We start from the raw sequence: 20,578 nt of genomic DNA on the forward strand, positions 1-20,578 counted from the left end.
ATCCAAAGATGACACCCTGATGCTGGGAGAGGTAAGACTCCACTCATCTGTTTTCCGAGACCCTCTACCATTAGTGCCACGTAGTGATGCATATGCACCAACTACTACCGTAACACACCTGTGGTCTGATCTGGTGTACCTGTGCAGACTCGTGAGAGGAAGCGCTCCACTCACTCAGAGAGCAACGGCTTCGCCGGCCACGGGAACCTTCCGGACCTGGTCCAGCAGAGCCACTCCCCGGCCGGGACGCCCACGGAGGGCTTGGGCCTGGGCCGCCTCGCTGGCCTGCACGCCCCAGACATGAGCGCCATGGAGGAGGTGGGTGGAGGAGAGGCTGTAAAAGATTTCTGGCCCAGGCTGGTTCTGTAAACCTGCTGGTGTTTTGGGTAACACTTGACTTGGTTAGATCACCCACAGACACTTAAAAGATCCTCTGACCGAGGCTGGTTCTGTAAACCTGCTGGTGTTTTGGGCAACACTTGACTTGGTTAGATCACCCACAGACACTTTAAAAGATCTTCTGCAAAGAAGTTCAGTATATAAAGTTTCTGAACATCATGTAACACCAAATCCAAACCCTAACTTCAATCTTAACCATACATTGTAATCTTAACCGTACATTGAAGTTAACAGAGTGTCAACAGTTAGTTTGTTGACAATCTGAGCAATCAGGCAGAAAATTCAAGTGTGACCATTGTTGTGGATTTTCTTCACTTAAGCAGTTTGATGTGCTTCTGTGGAACAGGTTTGAATGTTATGACATGCACCACTAATAAGGCTTATTACAGAGGAATGTGAGTTGTTGACGAAGGATCTTCTATCTTGTAGATGTAAGATTTCCTCGGAACTTGAGGGTGTGGGTGTGTATGAATGTAAACAAAACTAAAGAGCAGATTAAGACAAAACACACATAATGCCATGTAAAGGTTAAGACTTCTCAGGTGGTTTAAGCCCCAACCTGCCCAAGAGGAAAGGACAGAAGGGTCAGTGCCACAAGGCACTAACACTACTGATGACCTGGGGTGGTCAGCTCACTGATACCATGATATCCTTTTTTTTTTTTTTTTTTTTTTTAAAGATTATTTTTTGGGGCTTTTTATGCCTTTAATCGGACAGGACAGTAGAGAGAATGACAGGAAGCGAGTGGGAGAGAGAGCTGGGATGGGATCCGGAAAGGACCACGGGGCGGGAATCGAACCCGGGTCGCCGGCGTGCGGTGCAGGTGCCCCAGCCAGTTGAGCCACGGCTGGGGCGATATCCTTGATGACTAACGTCTACTGACACTGATTGAGCTCTGCAGAGGCCCCTCAAGTGTGGCTTTCTGCTCGTATGCCTTAGTTCTAACCCTGTCTCACTCTGCTTGTGTTGTTTTTCCTGCAGTTTGCAAAGGGTGGCGGTTCTAAGTCCTCCTTCACGCCCTTCGTGGATCCGCGCGTCTACCCCACCTCTCCCTCCGATGACGACGGTGATAACTCGGCCGCAGGTACAGATCTTTATCACCCGTATCATCGATCAGTCCATTAATCAATCAGTCAGTCGCTTTTAACAATACAAAGTGCTGAACAATAAGCATCAATATAGCATAGAAAAGACACATTTAGGCACCAACATTATGAAAACAAAGATTTAAGAAAAAAAATCTTGGCAGTATTTCACACAGAATCAGCAGTGTTTCCCATGCAATAAATAATCAGCAGTAATTCACATGGAAATAAGCCCCCACTCAGTGGCATCTTCAGAAAACATGCAGCACTAAAGTGAGAGTCTGTGTAAAGAGTGCCAAACTGAGGACTGAGCTGGAGTGGTTTGGTCTCACTGTGAAATGAATGTGATCACATGACCCTGGAGTCCCCCCTGTAAATAACGTCATGTGAGGAATGTGGTGGCTATGATAACTCACTCTCTCTCTCTCTCTCGCTTCTCTTTCTTTCTATCTGTCTTTCTCTCTCCCTCTGTCCTTCTCTTTCTCTCTTTCCCTCCCTCTATCTCTCCCTCTGTCCCTCCTCCCTCCCTCTGTCCCCCCTCTCTCTCTCTCTCTCCCTCTGTCCCCCATCTCTCTCTCCCTCTGTCCCCAATCTCTCTCTCTCTCTTTCTCTCTCTCTCTCTCCCTCAGCCCTGTTTGAGAACGAGCTGCTGAGGCAGGAGCAGGCCAAGCTGAGCGAGGCCAGGAAGATCTCCGTGGTCAACGTCAACCCCACCAACATCCGCCCGCACAGCGACACGCCCGAGATCCGCAAGTACAAGAAGCGCTTCAACTCGGAGATCCTGTGCGCCGCTCTGTGGGGTGAGCATTTCAGTCCGTCGCACGAGACCCCCACCCCCACCCACCCACCCACCCACACCCTCCTCCGTTTCTCTCTTTTGTTATCTGTGATCTTTTGTTCTGTTTCTCATTTCCCAAACAGCCCGTTGTTTTATGTGATTTCTCAGCACAGTTTCTCTCTGAACGAGAAGCAAGCCCTTTACAGTGAGACTCTAGTGTACGTATGGGAGATGTACTGTACATGAAATGAGATATCTGCCGTCTGTATGGGTCAGCTTGCCTACTGTATGAAAGCATATCGTTGTGTGTGTGTATGTGAGGAAGGGAGAAAGAGAGAGGTAGAGGGAGAGGAAGTGTGTGTTTGTGTGTGTGTGTGTGTGTGTGCACCTTGTCTATATTGATGAGTGATTCTCTGAGGGCAATGTGAGATGCTGAATACCCCGTCTCTCCCCAGGGGTCAACCTGCTGGTGGGCACAGAGAATGGGCTGATGCTGCTGGACCGCAGTGGTCAGGGCAAGGTCTACAACCTGATCACGCGCCGCCGCTTCCAGCAGATGGATGTGCTGGAGGGTCTCAACGTGCTGGTCACCATATCAGGTCTGTCTCCTCAACACCATCGGTCAAGGCCTCTGCACCCCGGCACTGACATGAGTGTGGCTCGCTCCTCTTTCCATATTGGATTACATGAGATTCCATTGTTCTCTACTCATGGGCTTCATCAGGTCCCTTTCCACAGGTGTATAAAATCAAGCACCTTGATTATCAATGCAGACTCCATGGTGCTTGATTTAATACACCTGTGCAAAGGGACCTGATGAAACCCATGAATACAATTCTCACACAGTCATTGCACTTTGCCGTCAGTGCCGTGTAGCTTACAATTCAGTTCTATTTTGTCGACGCCGCTCCATAAAATCCATGGTTTACCCAGCGCTTGGCAGTTCAAAATGCCGGCGATGCGTGGCGAGTGATGGCACACTCGTGCTGGTGTTGGTGTGCAGAAGCCTTCAGTCTGTCGGTCCATCAGTCATTCTTCCATCATTGCTGTCTCTGAGACGCCCCTCCCATTGGTCTCATGCTCTCTACTGGTCACTCTGCACACAGGCAAGAAGAACAAGCTGCGCGTGTACTACCTGTCCTGGCTCAGGAACCGCATCCTGCACAACGACCCCGAGGTGGAGAAGAAGCAGGGCTGGATCACCGTGGGGGAGCTGGAGGGATGCGTGCACTATAAAGTTGGTACGTCCCACGAGGTCACAGAACCAGTAGGGTCGAGCTTAGGCAGTGTTATATGACCCTGGCTTAGGCGGTGGGAGATGACCCTGGCTTAGGCAGAGTGAGATGACCCTGGTTTAGGCAGAGTGAGATGACCCTGGCTTAGGCAGAGTGAGATGACCCTGGTTTAGGCAGAGTGAGATGACCCTGGCTTAGGCAGAGTGAGATGACCCTGGCTGAGGCAGAGTGAGATGACACTGGCTCGTACTGTAGTTCTCCGATGCTCTGTATGGTGGAGCTTAGGCAGTGAGAGGACCCTGGCTCGTAAGTATCCGATGCCTGTAGAAGTGACCTATGGTTAAATGTCATAACTCCTCAGCAGGAACATCCATAGGAACAATAACAACAATATGAAAAATAGAGAAAATGTATATTGTGTATATGATAATATATTTCTTAGCAGAAATCACTGAACCACACATTGCAAATACTTCTTGTTTTTAATGCATTTATTTGTTAATTAATTATAGTAATTAATTATAGTTCTAAGTGCACTGTTCTGAACCTTGTTGCTGTAAGATTAGCAGTAGTCATGAATATAATTATGAATTCATCATCAGTTTGTGTGGGTCAGGGTTAGCGCATTGCATTTGGAAATAATCATTTGGAAATAAAGTGTCAACCTTGTGGTTTTCTAACTAACATGTTCATGATGCATTGGTCCTGTGAGTGAGTGTTTAAGGGAGCTGGGCTGAGGGAGGCTGTTTAGTGCAAGCTTTGTTTGAGACTGGCCCCGGGACAGGGTTCAGGAAGCATTACAAGAGCCTGCTGTAACAGATTGGACTTTGTTAAGCCCTCTGATTGTTAGTCATTGGCAGGATATAAGCAGTGGAGGGAATTTTTTCGTCTGTGCCTTAGTTTGGTTAGTGAGTCAGTGATGTGAAAGCCAGAGTGCCATGCTGTGCTGTGCTGTGGTGTGGGGTGGTGTGTACGGTACTCTGTGCTGTGCCGTGCTGTGTTGTGTTGTTCTGTCGTGCCATATCTCAGTGATCGTGTGTCAGAGGACAGACACGTGACTGAGCCTGTTGAGACAGTGTTGGGGTAGCGGAAGACAGCCCTTAATTGAAAGGGGCTTCTGATTTGATGATTTTTCTTCTTCTGTCTCCCCAGTGAAATATGAGCGAATCAAATTCCTGGTGATTGCTCTGAAGAACTCCGTGGAGATTTACGCCTGGGCCCCCAAACCCTACCATAAATTCATGGCTTTCAAGGTAACAACAGTCCTGTGGCTTTTCCCTTCTCCTCTCATTTTCTCATTCACATAATCACACTGTTTTTCATTCATATTTTGATGTGACTATGAAATGGAAATTGCCGTAAAATGAACAAAAGCATGAATAAATCATCAGAGCAATATGCCGATGTCTAAGCGCCTGACATTACCATGCAAAGTTGATTTTTATCGAGTTCTGGGGGTTGTAATGGCAGTTTAATACCCGAATCTTCAGCTTCAAAGCTCCATGCAAACATTTCTGTCTGCTTTTTGCCATTTGTCTTTTACCTTGTCTCACTCATTCTTTGTTTGTTTGTTTGTTTCTCTCTCTCTCTCTCTCTCTCTCCCCTCTCTGCTCTCTGCTAGTCTTTCACGGAGCTGCCTCAGAGGCCGCAGCTGGTGGACCTGACGGTGGAGGAAGGTCAGAGACTCAAGGTCATCTACGGCTCCAGCGTGGGCTTCCATGTCATCGATGTGGACTCTGGGAACCCCTACGACATCTACATCCCCTCCCATGTAAGAACCCCTAAGATATCTACATCCCCTCCCATGTAAGAACCCCTAAGATATCTACTGTACATCCCCTCCCATGTAAGAACCCCTATGACATCTACATCCCCTCCCATGTAAGCCATCCCAGCACAGCACAGCACAGCACAGCACAGCACAGCACAGCACAGCACAGCACAGCACAGCACAGCACAGCACAGCACAGCACAGCACAGCACAGCACAGCACAGCACAGCACAGCACAGCACAGCAGCCTGTCTGACTGATGAGGAGCGGCTGCTTTCTGCTGAGGCAGCCGGCTCCTGCCCCAGTGCTGGCCAGCAGCCACATTGCCTTTGGCAGAAATCACACACACACACACACACACACACAGGGTTCTTTGTGTTGAGTAGTAATTCAATGCGATTCAATACAATTTAATTCTGTAGTCATTGTCAACACAGTTGATAGGAATTTGCCTCAGTGCAGCTCTTCTAGATGAATAAAACCGAAACAGTGTGACATATAGCAGTACGGGGTCCTTCGTCTTGCTCCCATTCTCCCACATTCACCACTGTACTAGTAGTGCTAGCAGTGCTGTAAAGGTGAGCAAAGCAAGGCTTATGATGAATGACTGAGCTGACAAGACCCTCTGCAGTGTGTGTGTGTGTGTGAGAGAGAGAGAGAGAGAGTGTCAGCATGAGGCTTCTCCCGTTTCTGCAGGGGGTTGTGCTGCCATCAGGTGGCCTATGGGAAGCACTGCCAGAACCTGCTCACTGCCCAGTTAACAGCAACTCTCTCTTTCTGTCCTCCTCTCCCTCTCTTCCCTTTCGTCTGATTTCTCTATCCCTCGCTCAGATCCAGAGCACGGTGACGCCCCACGCCATCGTGGTGCTCCCCAAGACGGACGGCATGGAGATGCTGCTGTGCTACGAGGACGAGGGCGTCTACGTCAACACGTACGGACGCATCACCAAGGACGTGGTGCTGCAGTGGGGAGAGATGCCCACCTCCGTCGGTGAGTGAGGACGCAGTCGCCGTCTTCAACAGCCACAACAGGGACACAGTCGCGACCTCAACAATCACACACAGCCATAGCAAAGACACAGTCACATGTCCTCCACGGTCACACACAGTCGTGTCCTCAACAGCCACACACAGCCACAACAAGGACACAGTCGAGTCCTCAACAATCACACACAGCCATAACAAGGACACAGTCGTGTCCTCAACAATCACACACAGCCACAACAAGGACACAGTCATGTCCTCAACAATAACACACAGCCACAACAAGGACACAGTCATGTCCTCCACGGTCACACACAGTCCGTGTCCTCAACAGCCACACACAGCCACAACAAGGACACAGTCGAGTCCTCAACAGCCACACACAGCCACAACAAGGACACAGTCGTGTCCTCAACAATCACACACAGCCACAACAAGGACACAGTTGCGTCCTCAGCAATCACACACAACAAGGACACAGTCGAGTCCTCAACAATCACACACAGCCACAAAAAAACCACAGTCGTGTCCTCAACAATCACACACAGCCACAACAAGGACACAGTCACATCCTCAACAGCCATTACAGGCTCAAAAACTCCGTTCTGGGGGGGTCCCTGTGGTGCATGTGACTACCAAACCTTACCATATTGGGGTCCAAGTGCCTGCGGGGACTCTGGTTTGAGAACACTGTTCCACTTTTCCCGCTTGTGGTCCCCAAACACAGTGGAGTGGAGGTCTGAACAAAGTCCAGATACGGGTCAGCAGAAAGCCAAGCAGCACCTCTGGAACTGACCTGCATATCGCTGCCAGATTACATAAGAACTTCAACCATCTGAACGCAATCTCGGCCCGTTTCCCTCTCTGTTTACACCACATTGGAGTTGACAGATGTTTAAGTCAGATTCAGTTCCTGGGCAGAGATATGGAAGGATGATAAAGACCATACTGTTCAGGCATCTCCCGCTTCCCTCCATCTCTATCTGGTGCCTCCACTTTGTGTTCCTGTTGGCTGTGCGAGGGAGTGTTCAAACACCTCGCCCATGGGAGGGAGTCAAACGAGCGAGCCCAAACACATGGCAGCCAGAGGCCGTACGGGACCAGATTACTGGGGGTTCAGTCGGAGTTTAATATCATTCAAACTCCGGCTCAACTCTGACTCGGTTGTGATGGATCTCTGTGAAGTGTGTGTGTGTGTGTGTGTGTGTGTGTGTGTGTGTGTGTGTGCGTGCGTGTGTGTGTGTGTGTGTGTGTGTGTGTGTGTGTGGGAAAGAGAGAGACGGTCTAGTATATTGACGTTAACTGCACACAGGAGAATCACAAGAGAATTTCGATATGTTGTCTGGCTGAAACTAAGATGAATAATTCATTTCAGAATCAGATGGTTTTATTAGGATTACTAATTCATAAGGGCTTAGTACCCCAGCAGTAGCGCTAATTATCCGCCTTGTTAGCCATTAGCTGTGGCTTCTAGACTGCGGATCAATGCTACAGTTGGATATCAGCATCTGAACAAAACAGTGGGGTCCCATTTACAGCTGGGGTTTGTATTTCAGCGTGGAATATTAATGAGTGCATTACACAGAGCAAATTCTTAGTGTACTATTACGCACTAACGAGGTTCACCCTTAATGAACTCATCAGGCTTCACAACACACTCCTTCAGAAAAGCAAAGCCGTTCTCTGCCATGGGGGGTCTCCGTGAAAAGGAGTCACTGACGAAAAAAAATCAATCCAATCCAATAGATGGTTAAAGAGATATCTAAGCTGCACTGTGCTCTAAATTGGTGCTGAGGTGATGCAGGACTTAGGCTGCTTGTGTTTTGTGTTGCAGCCTACATCCACTCCAACCAGATCATGGGCTGGGGAGAGAAGGCCATCGAGATCCGCTCCGTGGAGACGGGCCACTTGGACGGGGTCTTCATGCACAAGCGAGCACAGCGTCTGAAGTTCCTCTGCGAGAGGAATGACAAGGTAGCCGCCCTCCATGTTCTTGTTCTCTCGCGCGGAACCGAAAGCTGTCACTGTGGTCAGAGCAGCACGCGTGCGAAGTTCCAGACTCCTGGATGGTACAGTAGTTGGGAGTGGCCACAGGCTGTTATTGTCTGTTGGATGAATGCAAACCATGAAAGCACACCTGGCTGGCACTGACAGACTACAATGTCAACTCCAATTTCACTGGCATTACTGGAATTACTTCAGTTAATTATAAGGGGTGTAATGGTGCACAACAATCACGGTTTTGAAGTGGCAGGCACTGTCAGACCACAATGTTAACTCCATTTTCACTGGAATTGGGAATTACTTCTGATAATTACTAGGGATGTAATGGTGCACAACAATCACAGTACGTTGTGTACTTAAGTTTTGAAGTTAATTTTCGGTACAGTGAGTCTGTAGGTACTGCTAAGCTGAAATTCACCATATTATAAGTTTAGATACAACTTCATTGTCATTGTACACAGCGCAAGTACAGAGACAATGAAATGCAGTATGCATCTAACCAGAAGTGCAAAAAAAGCAGAAAAGCGCAATGTGATAAATATGTGCGATGTATTAGCAGTAACCTTAGAGGAGCAGAAGAGATATGGATATGCAGTATGAACAATGTATGAACAACATGTACAGATACAGTATGTGCAGTGTAGTAGCAGTAACATTCTATGAGTAGTAAACATAATATAGATATGTGCAGTGTATTAACAGTAATATACTATAAGAAAAATTGAATAGATATGGATATTCTCTCTGCTAACCGGACTGCTCTTTGACCCCCTCCAGGTGTTCTTTGCCTCGGTCCGCACGGGCGGCAGCAGTCAAGTGTTCTTCATGACGCTCAACAGGAACTCCATGATGAACTGGTGAAGCTGTGAACGTGCAGTCATGGTCCCCACCACTGAGGCAGACAACCCCACTCACCAGGAGTCAAGATGGCGTCTGTGATTTCTTTTTTTTTTTTTTTCTTTAGGTACATTTAACACTGGTTCAAAACAATTAAAAATGAAAAAGAGAGAAAAAAAAACTACAGTTTTAGAGACACTTGAGAGTGTAAGACTGTGATCACGTTTCCAGATCTCCAGGATGGCCTCGTTATCATGCTTTTAGATTAAGAAGCCATAGAAGTGGCTTTGGTGAACTGGAGCGGTGACTCCTGAGCTCCTGTTCCCCACCTTCCCAGCAGGGGGAGCCAGAGGGGCTTGCTGCTGTGAAACCAGACTTTAGCCACGGAGCCTCCTCTGTGGTGCCTCTCCCCTTCTCTGTGTGCTGTCCCCCCCCCCCTCACACCTTACAACGGGACTCGAAACCTGTGGACTCCGGGAGAAAGCGCCGTTTTCTGTCTTCTGCAGATACAGAGGAGCAGAGAGGATCACAACGAGCTGTACAGAGAATATGTGTGTCTGTGTGGTATGTGAGTGTGTGTGTGTGTGTGTGTTGGGTGGTCGGGGAGATGTGTAAAGATTTTAAAAAATAAAATAATAAAAGAAGCGACCTCAGACTGAGGGAAACTTCTAGACCTTTGATGTTTTCATCTACAGTCAAATCAGGTTGTTCTTTTGGTTGGTTTGTTTTTGTTTCCCGATTGTTATTCGCTCACACACAGCTCCTGCGATGTGTTGTTGTAGGAAGGAGAGACGAGTCCAGCAGGTGGTTGTGGTGAACCTGAGCACAATCCCCTACATTGTATCGAAGGCTGTGGCCTTTTTTCCGGTGCTGGTACTCTTTCTGTGCCCATTCCTCTCTCCGCCTTCATATCACCACTGCTGTATCGGGGCTCAGGCCAGCCTCTGGAGTGGACGCTCCTCTTCGGACGCCCCTCCTGACGCACCACCACCACCACCACCACCACCACGTGTCTGAGCCTGACCTTGTCACCTCCACAAGCCCATGATTGTGTCTCAAGCATTCATGTGTTAGTCCTCCAGCCAGTCGTATATGTCAGCGTCTCCTGAACTAATCCACCAATAGAAGCCTCAGATGTCAACATGGGCTGCCTCTCGTGCGCTGCTGAATCGTAACAACTAGTGTACACGTTGGGACTGTAATTGACCTACCTCGTAATCATGTGTCTGGTTATTTCTTTTCAGTAATGCAGAGGCTGATAGAGAGACACCTTACATTATAGCTCATTTTCATAAACGCTTGTACCTTCACCCAGATGATCATTTGTTATTCTGATTTGGGCAGGAAAAACAATTGGTATATTTTCTATTATTGATACCATTTGAAATCATTTTGCATTCTCAGTGTCCTCAGCAGATTGATGATATATCACCTGTTATGGTGGAAAAACAACTAAAATAGTCTAAAGTCCTTCTTATATATGTTTACTGGGAAAAAAAAAACATTAACCTTGTTTTAACATTGTAAATGTGACCTAAGATTATATGACAGTAACTGTGTTTTTACTTTTAAAATGTAAGTAGACAAAAGTCAAGTTTGATTAAATAACAAAATGCAACAAGCAGAAATGTGTTGGTCTGCTTGTGGGGTTGACGCTATACTGTAGCCATTAATCACTGTTTGATCAGAGAGCTTGTGGGAAACGGATGACCTAGCTAGCCAGGCCATGTGAAGGAAGTGTCCTTGGGGAGCAAGGGAGAGAGGGAGAGCTTCACACTCATGCCTTGACCCCACAGGCTCAGGTGTGCACAGGTGTGCAAGCCCCACCTCCTCTGGTGCTCAGATCTGGTGATCAGAGTTCCGCCTCCTTGATCCATCATGCGGCCGTAGTAGTGAGTTCAAGTGAATACTTCTGGAAACTTCTGAGGAGGAACCCTGAGTTGAAGAAATACAACTGGATGTTATTTTTTATTATTATTTCTACTGTTTAGGATGAGAGAGGTGCTACCTTTTCTTCCTTTTTTTGACGTCTCTGGAATATTTTATAGATATTTCATACCATCAAGTGAACGCTTGTTGAAGCGAACGGTGCAAGTTCTACTTCTGATGCATTCATAATGCATCTATCCCAACTGTTTATTGTTTTCACATACACTGAAATTGTCTTTGTCCCCTGTGTGCAATCACATAAGCCCTGAAAGAACCATCTCTTTGGGGGTCATCTGTAATTTTTGCACAGTGTACATATTTCTATTTCAGACATGCATTTAAATGGACAAAGAGAAAAGTTATGCAGAGACATGAGTGATTGCACTCTGAATATAGAGTTCTAGCAATAATGATGTCCTGCTGTGTATGTGTGCGTGTGTGTGTGTATGATGAATGAGTTCATGTTTGGGAGGAACACTGTGCTAGCCTGTGCTTGAGAGTTTTAAAGAGAATCTGACTCTCATGTCACTATGCTTCGTCACGTTTTACTTTCAGCTCTGGTGGCATTGACACTTTAATCACTTCAAACATTGGTTGGGTAGTGTTTTACTTTTTGACGTGTTCCCCAAGGAGATTGTCATGTATTCCACCCACACGAGGCATAAAAGGTTGTCTTGCATTTTGTTCGTTGTTTTTTTTTTTTTTTTTTTTTTTTTAAAGAATAAAGATAAGATCAATAAGTATTACTTTGTCCTGTCCTCTTGTGCTATTGTGTGAGATCAGAAGGTGGGATACTGTTGCGCTCTTGATGAAATTATTTTTAGTCAGGTGCGTTAAACCAAAAGATATCAGGAAAAGGTAGTGAGGGTTCGCACTCTGTAAAAAGTAGACAAAGTCTTTGCTGAAGAAACTCTTTTACTGGATGAGCAGACGTTTCAGCCATTAGGAGAGCAATGAGAATAGCCGAATGGCTGAAACGTCTGCTCACCCAGTAAAAGAGTTTCTTCAGCAAAGACTTTGTCTATTGTGTGAGATGAAAAACAGAGACACAGCAGCCTTTGCATGTGTGTGAGTGTGTGTGTGAGACAGAGAGAGAGAGAGAATATGTTGTTTTGCAGGCCTTGTCTCATCACTCGTGTTAATCGACCCTCAGACTTTGGTCCCCCCCTCGTGGCTGTGTATCATTAACCATGTTATTTCAGCATGTTTGCCTCAACCTGAACATTTCAAACAGATTTTAAAAAGCATAGCATGCAACAGAGTTATGTACAATACTATAGGCAAATACCAATGCTACACCAATATCATAAGCAAGCACACAGCATACTGTATACCCAATATCATACTACACTCACTAACTGTTTCTTTCCTGCAATGTGATGTTACCTAATGCTGAGATTGGTTGCGGACTGATTTGCCAATCATATTTAAATTTGTAGTATGCGTTGACGAGTGTAACAGTAGCACTGTAAACTGGCATGTGAATGTCAGGGGTTGGACATGGGGGTTGGGGGGGGCACAGTCCCTCCTGTTGGGAGTGCGGCCACCACATTAACTCACACGATTGATTATTTACCTGGAAAAGCAGAATGTAGTCCTACTCGGACAGGGAGCTGTACCCATAATGGATTCTGGCAAGGTAAAGTGCTCACGGAATATCCCTTGAAATTGGTTCGATAATTATTAGTAGGCTAATTCAAGCAATCAAGTCAAAGTACATTCTTTTATTATGTTATATGTTGTTTCTAAATATCAAGGTCTTGATACATTTGTCAATAGTATTTTGTTGTCCAAATAAATTATAATCATAATCATTTTAGAGATATTTATACAATATACTTAGATTTTCCGATTTTCAATTGAAAAAAAAAGCATCAAACAAAGCTAAAAATATGTGTAAGAATGTTAGAGTGTGATCTGCCCATTTGCAGTGCTCAGAAGGAATATAACTGCAGAGTATTTATTCATTCATTCAACCTTTATTTATTCTCGGAGAGTCATTGAGGGTAGCCCTCATTTTCAATGAAGCCGAGATTACAGAAACAATGGAGGAACAAGAGATGTTCAATTGTAAATCTTTATTGAATTTATATTTTCAGTCTTTTTGTCTTGGAAGCGCTATGTAATTGTTTTTGTACATTTTTTTAGTTACAAAAAAATGCATTCAAATATATTTATTAAATTGGCTTCACATCCTTTTACTAGTGTTTTAGAAACAGATAAGTCAGTTATACATTTTTTTAAATGGTTTTGATTTAAATTCACTTGTTGTTTTTTGGGGGAGGGGATGGCTATGGTTTACTATTGAAAATATAAAAGGGTGTTTTTTGGAAAATGCATATACTTAAATTGCTATGGAGAACAATGGCTAATACATTTATTTGACTGTGCCTTTCATGTAAATGTTAACTCTTAAATTGAGGTTTAATTTGCTTTATCTCTAAAGACACCATGTGGCATAGTAGCCCCTTTTTCTCATGTGTACTGTATGTAGCCTTGTGCGGTTTCTCTGTGTGTGTGTGTGTGTGTGTGTGTGTGTGTGTGTGTGTGTGTGTGTGTGTGTGTGTCAGGGATGGAAATTAACTTTTTTGTCCACCTGCCACTGTGGCAGGTAGATTTTAAAATCTTCCAGCCACTCAACATTTTTACCAGCCAATATGTATTCAACCGCTCCATACATTTTACTGCCAAGTAGAGATGTAACGGTATGACAATTTAACCCCACGGTTATAGTGACCAAAATGATCACGGTTTTTGGTATTATCGCGGTATTGTGTTCAATAAGAAAGCACTGATAGGCCTACACAAGCTGAAATAGTTTTTAAAAAGTGTGACTGTGTCTATTACATTACAAAAATATAGGCAAAACTTTTTTGCCTTAAGCTGGATACAGATCATTCAGAGCAGTGGCAATCCTAGTCTCTGCTCAACCCTGCTCAGAAAATGGCTTGTCTTGTTTCTATTTCATATTTGAATTCATACACTTTATATATTTTGTTAACAATTTATAGCATATGCATAATTACTCAAAATATTCAGTAATTTGACTACTTCATATTTATTACACTTGTCTTTAATGATATTACAGGGGTGGTGTGTAGGTCTAATTGAGTGACTGTCACTTTAAGAAGTACGTGAACGTAATTAGGTTTCATTCGGTATTAGGAAAATCATGCATAGTTCAAGGATACGTGTTGTCACTAAATAATGTGAATGTTCAAAAAAACTAAGAAGGTAAGGAAAATATTTCTGGCGTCATAGAAAAGATAAGTGTCTTGCAATGTTAACTTCTATGATTTAGGTAGGTTACCGTGGTAGCCTGTGGCATTGTGAGTTGTCCCGTTCACTTTTTCCTTGCGGGTGGCTAATTTCCATCCCTGGTGTGTGTGTGTCCCTGTGCATAACCACTCTGCATTGCTGCTGGGCTCCCTCTGCAGCAGCTGACAGGGACTCTGGTGCTGGCCGTGTTCACTGCGGTGCTGGGTTCACTGCAGTATGGCTACAGCCTAGGGGTCATCAACGCTCCTCAGAAGGTGAGCCATAGCGATGAACTCCTTTAACACATGCTGTAGAGTCTGACCTGTTGCACCAGCCCCACATCCGGACCTTTCATCTTTTATGTAATAGATCAGTATTTATATGGACCTCCCATCATCCGGCAAGAAAATGCACTTTGCCTCAATTAGATAAAGCATTTATAATACAGTCGTAATGACGCACTGTGGTTACGCAAAATAAAAACTGGCATCACAGGTGATTACGTGTACTCATCAGATAAATTAGAAAGGGAATGTGCCTGTTGTTCTCTATAATGTAAAATGCTAAACTAAAATGCATGATGTAGTGACGAGATTATGGCCTAAAGCATAGGTAGGCCTGTGATGTGAGCGTGGGTTGTGAATGTACTCAGTGTGGTGTTCTGTGTGTGTTGGCAGGTGATCGAGAGGCACTATGGCCGCTCCCTTGGCGTGGTGCCCGATGATGACTTGGCCAGTGCCCGCATGGAGCGTGGCAACGCCACCGAGCCAGAGGAGGTGCACCCCTCCGTGGTTATGTACTGGTCCTTATCAGTGTCCATTTTCTCTGTCGGTGGAATTTTCTCCTCCTTTTTGGTTGGCTTTGTGGCCGACTTCCGAGGAAGGTGAGCATTCAATAGTGGGGAGTCCCAGAACTAGAATCAGATGTTGTTTTTTTCCGAGTCCATCTCTGTGAATGTTATAGCAAGTGAATATCTTCGTCTACTGGGATCCACTCAAAGCTAAATTGGAATAATGAGGTTAAAATAAATAATAACAAAAATGACCATCAATGATGATGGTGGGGCGACCCAAACCCTCGCCAGTTTTTCAGGATGCTATCTGCCTTTCCTTACCCACCAGGATTAAAGGCATGCTAGTTGTGAATGTCCTGGCTATTGCGGCTGGCCTTCTCATGGGCCTGGCTAAAATGGGTAAAGCCCACATCATGGTCCTCTCCGGCCGTGCCGTCATGGGCTTCTACTGCGGTAAGAACTGATGCAAAGTACACCTAGGGTTTTACACCATAGGGTTGCATAAAGTAACTAAGTTATTGATGTTTCTTTAACCGCATAGGTCTCTCATCTGGACTGGTCCCCATGTATATAGGAGAGATTTCTCCTGTAGCATACCGAGGCGCTTTAGGAACACTTCACCAGCTGGCCATAGTAACAGGCATTCTCCTCAGTCAGGTGGGAATCGGAATGAAACATTTCAAACAGCTGTATCGCATCCAACAATTCATCAACTATTTACCCAGTGCATAAATGCTTTTTTGGCTGTCTGCTTGCCAACTTTACAATATTCAGATTGTTTTGGACTGTTGATAAAGTAATACAAATTCTACTAACCTGATCAAAAGAATGATCTATCACATATTTGAATTCCTGTGACACTAACTGACGGTGACACAAATTCTACTAACCTGCTCAAAAGAATAATCTATCACAGCATATTTTAATTCACGTGACACTAACTGAAACGTTACCCCACTGGTGGAGCGTTAATCCATATTACTTAATCTAAGTATCCTCTGCTGGGTCCATAGGTGTTTGGCCTGGACTTCCTGCTGGGTAATGATGACTACTGGCCCCTGCTGCTCGGCCTGTCCGGTGCCCCAGCCATCCTGCAGACATTACTGCTCCCTCTGTGTCCAGAGAGTCCACGCTTCCTCTACATCAAACAGGGCCAGGAACAGGAGGCCTGCAAATGTATGCAGCCATGCCATATATTCTACTACATCATTTTCATAATATAGGCTATTATATATTCTGCTCTATATATATTCATAGCTCTTAAGGCTTTTCAAACAGAGTGATAGTTATTGAATTAGCACAATGTATGTAATGTATATATATATATATATATATATATACACGTATATTTTTGCCCTTTTTGCCTTTATTCGTATAGGACAGTATAGAGAGACAGGAAGCAAGCAGGAGAGAGTGTTGGTGTCAGGGGTGAGAGAGTAAGGGCAGAAGGGTACAGTTTGTCATTAGAGATATTTATGGTCTATTTGATATAGAAAGGCTTGTAATGACAAAGTAGTAAAACCTGTAAAACCTCTGGATGAGGTTCAGATGTATTGCAGTGGCGCAATAGTGGATTCCGGCCCCTTAGTGATCGGCTGATGCGTTTGTATGCCATAGCACTGAAGAGGTTCAAGGGTGAGTACGACACCTCCAAAGACATAGCGGAGATGAAGGGAGAGAAGGACGAGCTGATGAAGGAGAAGCGGATGACCATTCTGGGCCTGCTGCGCTCCACTGTGTACCGCCAACAGCTCTTTGTGGCCCTGATGATGCATCTGTCCCAGCAGTTCTCTGGAATCAACGCCGTAAGAAATCAGTCTCTTTGCACAGGCACAATTTTGTTTTACGGTGCCTATCATTTTGATTGTCCCTTTTATGGCCTCCATTTTCTCTCATTCAACAATAATGTTTGTGTTGCCTTCTCCTCAGTTGGTTAGTGTGTCTCACCCTCTCTGTTATATCTATCTGCCTGTCTGTCTGTCTTTGTACTTGTCTGTCTGTCTGTCTGTCTGTCTGTCTACTTCAGATCTTTTATTATTCCACAGCAATCTTTTACAAGGCAGGAGTCACACAGCCTGTGTATGCTACAATTGGTGTTGGAGTCATAAACCTAGTCTTCACTATGGTCTCGGTAAGCAAGCCTCTTAATCTTAGTCAAACATGGAGCATAGTACACGCATGCCCTCATCTCTAGGTTACGCAGAAGTTTGTCCTCACAGCTCCAACCCCCCCCCCCCACACACACACACACACACACACACTCGCTCACTCTCTCTCCTTAATCTTAGGTACAAAGTGCTGCATCTGGCTCCCAATGCTGCATATAGGTTTTGTCCTGTTATGCATAATCTCAACACTCTAGGGTGTTGATTGCTGATTGTTTATTCCTTAGCCACTCAAGAGGAAGATGGCTGAGAATAAAATACTGAATGTGAGGGTTTTGTAACCCACTGCAGACTCGCCTCACTGCTTAGTCTCCAAAAAGTGTTGCAGTGTTGTCTTGCAGCCCATGGAGGGTTGCCAGGTTTTATCAGGAAACTGAGGCCCATTTATCTCCCTGTTCAAGGACAAACTAAACTGACAAATGTGCACAACCCTGAGAGAGCTGCAGCTACCAGTGATCTTAACAGGATTAAATTAATCCAAATGTCAAGGTGAAGTATTAATCACATAAGATGGTTGTGAAATTGTATTATAATACATGTACTGTGTGTGTGTGTGTGTGTGTGTGTGTGTGTGTGTGTGTGTGGCTGTACCTGTACTTCTGTGGTCTGTGTAGGTGGTTATGGTGGACAGGGCTGGTAGACGGACACTAACATTGATTGGATTGGCAGGAATGTGTTTGTGTGCCATAACCATGACAGTGGGCCTAGTTTACTTGGTAAGTTTAATGTGAACAACACATTCCACATGATGTTAACTCTCACATGCAGTGTCTTGATAAAAAAAAAAGAGTCCAAGCCAGATGGTCATGGAATTGCAGTTACGGTCCTATTCATGCGTTTCATCAGGTCCCTTTTCAGTGTAGAAAATCAAGCACCTATGCAAACTGCATGGTGCCTGATTAATACACCTGTGGAAAAGGACCTGATGAAAACCCATGAATAGGACCGTACCTACAATCAATCTCATTTCACTTTACTGAAATAAAATATGACTAAATATGACTGTCATCGTCTGATACACTGACTGAATAGTGTTTGCTACCTCCACCCACCTGTCTTCACAGCACACTTACTCTTGGATGAGCATCGTGAGCATGGCGGCCATATTCCTTTTTGTCAGCTTCTTTGAGATAGGGCCTGGACCTATCCCATGGTTCATAGTGGCCGAGCTCTTCAGCCAGGGGCCCCGTCCAGCTGCCATTGCACTGGCTGGCTGCTGCAACTGGACAAGCAATTTCATCGTTGGCATGTTTTTCCCATACGTAGAGGTACAACTTCAGATGCAGATACTGACAGACATATTTGCAAAAATGGCCCTTGTCAACTTCCTCTGTTTAGAGCTAAAAATCAAGAATCAGATACAGTATGTTTGTGTCTGAAGAAGACAGACAGGTGCCCTGGGCCTTGTTTTTTGTAGAGGGGAGAGTGGGAAATAAGTCGTCCTGAAGACATATTGTAGACATGTGGAATGACTTGACTTGTCTCTGTAGTGTGTCACTGATCTCACTGCCACCGTACCATTAATTTTACTTTTGGTGTTTTAGGCTCTGCTTGGGAATTACGTGTTCATCCTGTTTGCTGGGTTTCTCTCCATCTTCACACTCTTCACATACTTCCGCGTCCCTGAGACCAAGGGCAAGACCATTGAGGAGATCGCTGCCGTGTTTCAGGGGAAGCGAAAGGGCTCACCTACAAGCGCCGGAGTATCGACGGAACTGGAGCAGCTCAAGTCTTCTGCAGAGGCCTGAGGATGGAGACAGTGAATCTCTTGTCTTGCATATTGAGAATGCAGGCTGTTACTGTCCTCTTTTTTTTGTTTTAACGTTTTAACATAATAAGTTTGGTGGAATTTTTGGCTGCTACCAGTGGGATAAATATCACAGTTGTTTTTATTTTTTGTGTTGGTCAAATGTACAAGCCTCTACATAACAATACTATAAAGCATTTCTACAGCGAGTGAGATGAACGCAAACCCGAATAATGATCTGGTGAGAGACTATAAAGACCTCTATATATTTGAAGAGTTCAGATGCAAAAGCCTCTAAATCCACTTTTTGTCAAAAATTAGATAATGATGGTGAGTGAATGCTCTTCACATATAGTGTAAGTTAATTCAATTATTAAGCTTCAAAACTCACTAAATACCATTCTCTTCCTGGTCTGAAATATTGATTTGTAGGCGAAATCCTATAGGAGCCTGATACAAAATGCTCATTTAAAAGAAAAGTGGTCAGACGGATTTAGAGGCTTTTGCATCTGAACCCTTCATTATGTCACTATTTTCATTTCAAGTTAGCACTACATGTTTGCCTTTTCATTTTAAAGGTGCAGTCAGTAGTCATACATGATTCCAAGCATTTGTTGTCATATTCAGCAATTATCCTCATCAGTTGTCCATTCAGAGAGTACACTGTAAAAAAAAACACGAAATGTGTTTCTCTGGGAATACTGTAAGGAGGGGGGAGCAACGTTTTTTGTGTGTTTTGTTTGGTCCTTGGTCATAATGTAAACAAATGCAACTTCCTGCAGAATCGCTGCCTGTACCTTTAAGTGTGCTGTTTTTGATATTGTAGACTGCCCCTGAGTAATGTTTTCATATGTAAATGATTGATGTCAATCATGTAGATTTCTGTCAAAGCTTGAATGTTGCAATGTGGGCAATAGGAGTTGGTGTGACTGTGAATTTATACAAGGCATTTCAGAGCATGCAGGCCATTTCATTAACGTTTACAGGAAGAGAGGTCATGATTTACATGCATGCCATACACTATCATTGCTATTTCATTGTTTTGTCATTTTTAAGATCAGTTGGCCTATTGAAACCAGTATTTTCTACCCTAAGTTTGCGACAGCATCAGTGCCATGTACCTGGAAGAAAATGGCATGATTGCCAATGCAGTATTCAAAGATCCTGTTATGGGAATGGAAAATGCTAAAAAATATGGGTTGAATCTTCAATAATTCTATCACCCATAGCCTAGCTTGTCACATGAGATTTCGGAGAATATTCGTTTGATATCCCAAATGTTTTCAAGATAGGCTATTTGTGAAAGCAAGGATGTCAAATGAGGTAGCACTGAATTAACATTCAAATTCATCAAAGGGTAAAGATAAATCGTTGAAATTATTTACGAATGAAACTAAGTTTACATAACTTCAATGAAAATGACTAAATAAAAAAAGTTCTGAGTAAAATAAGAGGCAATGTGATTGGTCTTTGCATATTTTTCCAGGCTACTTTTTGCTGTCCTCTATAAGGGCCTAGAATAGTATCATGTTTATAGAATTTAGACACTTTTGTCCAAAGTGACTTACAAAATAATACAATAGTTAACTAGAA

The 20,578-nt window shown here is 44.4% G+C and overlaps 2 protein-coding genes across 7 annotated transcripts in view; both read left to right on the forward strand.

Moving 5' to 3' along the window:
• Positions 1-11,765, forward strand: part of LOC134064244 (TRAF2 and NCK-interacting protein kinase-like) — an 86,702-nt gene extending 74,937 nt beyond the window's left edge. For 3 of the 6 annotated variants that reach the window (XM_062520144.1, XM_062520104.1, XM_062520115.1), the window contains 11 exons: positions 1-31; positions 148-318; positions 1,381-1,483; positions 2,114-2,284; positions 2,718-2,861; positions 3,369-3,503; positions 4,650-4,750; positions 5,119-5,268; positions 6,100-6,259; positions 8,087-8,226; positions 9,034-11,765. The exon at positions 1-31 is cut by the window's left edge and continues 63 nt beyond it. In XM_062520144.1, the coding sequence (XP_062376128.1) occupies positions 1-31; positions 148-318; positions 1,381-1,483; positions 2,114-2,284; positions 2,718-2,861; positions 3,369-3,503; positions 4,650-4,750; positions 5,119-5,268; positions 6,100-6,259; positions 8,087-8,226; positions 9,034-9,117 (1,390 nt within the window). In that variant the 3' untranslated portion in view covers positions 9,118-11,765. Of the gene's footprint in view, positions 32-147; positions 319-1,380; positions 1,484-2,113; positions 2,285-2,405; positions 2,481-2,717; positions 2,862-3,368; positions 3,504-4,649; positions 4,751-5,118; positions 5,269-6,099; positions 6,260-8,086; positions 8,227-9,033 lie in introns of those variants that run through there. The other 3 variants (XR_009936264.1, XM_062520123.1, XM_062520132.1) reach the window with 3 other exon arrangements.
• A 757-nt stretch (positions 11,766-12,522) lies between these two features.
• Positions 12,523-19,251, forward strand: slc2a2 (solute carrier family 2 member 2). The gene is made up of 11 exons (XM_062520153.1): positions 12,523-12,661; positions 14,460-14,555; positions 14,958-15,163; positions 15,402-15,526; positions 15,615-15,730; positions 16,087-16,249; positions 16,691-16,878; positions 17,100-17,204; positions 17,853-17,954; positions 18,303-18,506; positions 18,783-19,251. Exons 1-11 carry the CDS (start codon positions 12,647-12,649, stop codon positions 18,984-18,986), a joined length of 1,524 nt encoding a protein of 507 aa, XP_062376137.1. The 5' UTR covers positions 12,523-12,646; the 3' UTR covers positions 18,987-19,251.
• Positions 19,252-20,578: the final 1,327 nt, after the last annotated feature.

Source organism: Sardina pilchardus, chromosome 2, assembly GCF_963854185.1.
Source record: "Sardina pilchardus chromosome 2, fSarPil1.1, whole genome shotgun sequence".
Lineage (NCBI taxonomy): Eukaryota > Metazoa > Chordata > Actinopteri > Clupeiformes > Clupeidae > Sardina > Sardina pilchardus.

Bases quoted from the DNA above. Each gene is read 5' to 3' on its own strand.
- slc2a2 (XM_062520153.1), top strand. The intron at 15,527-15,614 runs GTAAGAACTGAT...TTAACCGCATAG, and splicing joins CGTCATGGGCTTCTACTGCG to GTCTCTCATCTGGACTGGTC. The intron at 17,205-17,852 runs GTAAGCAAGCCT...TGGTCTGTGTAG, and splicing joins TAGTCTTCACTATGGTCTCG to GTGGTTATGGTGGACAGGGC.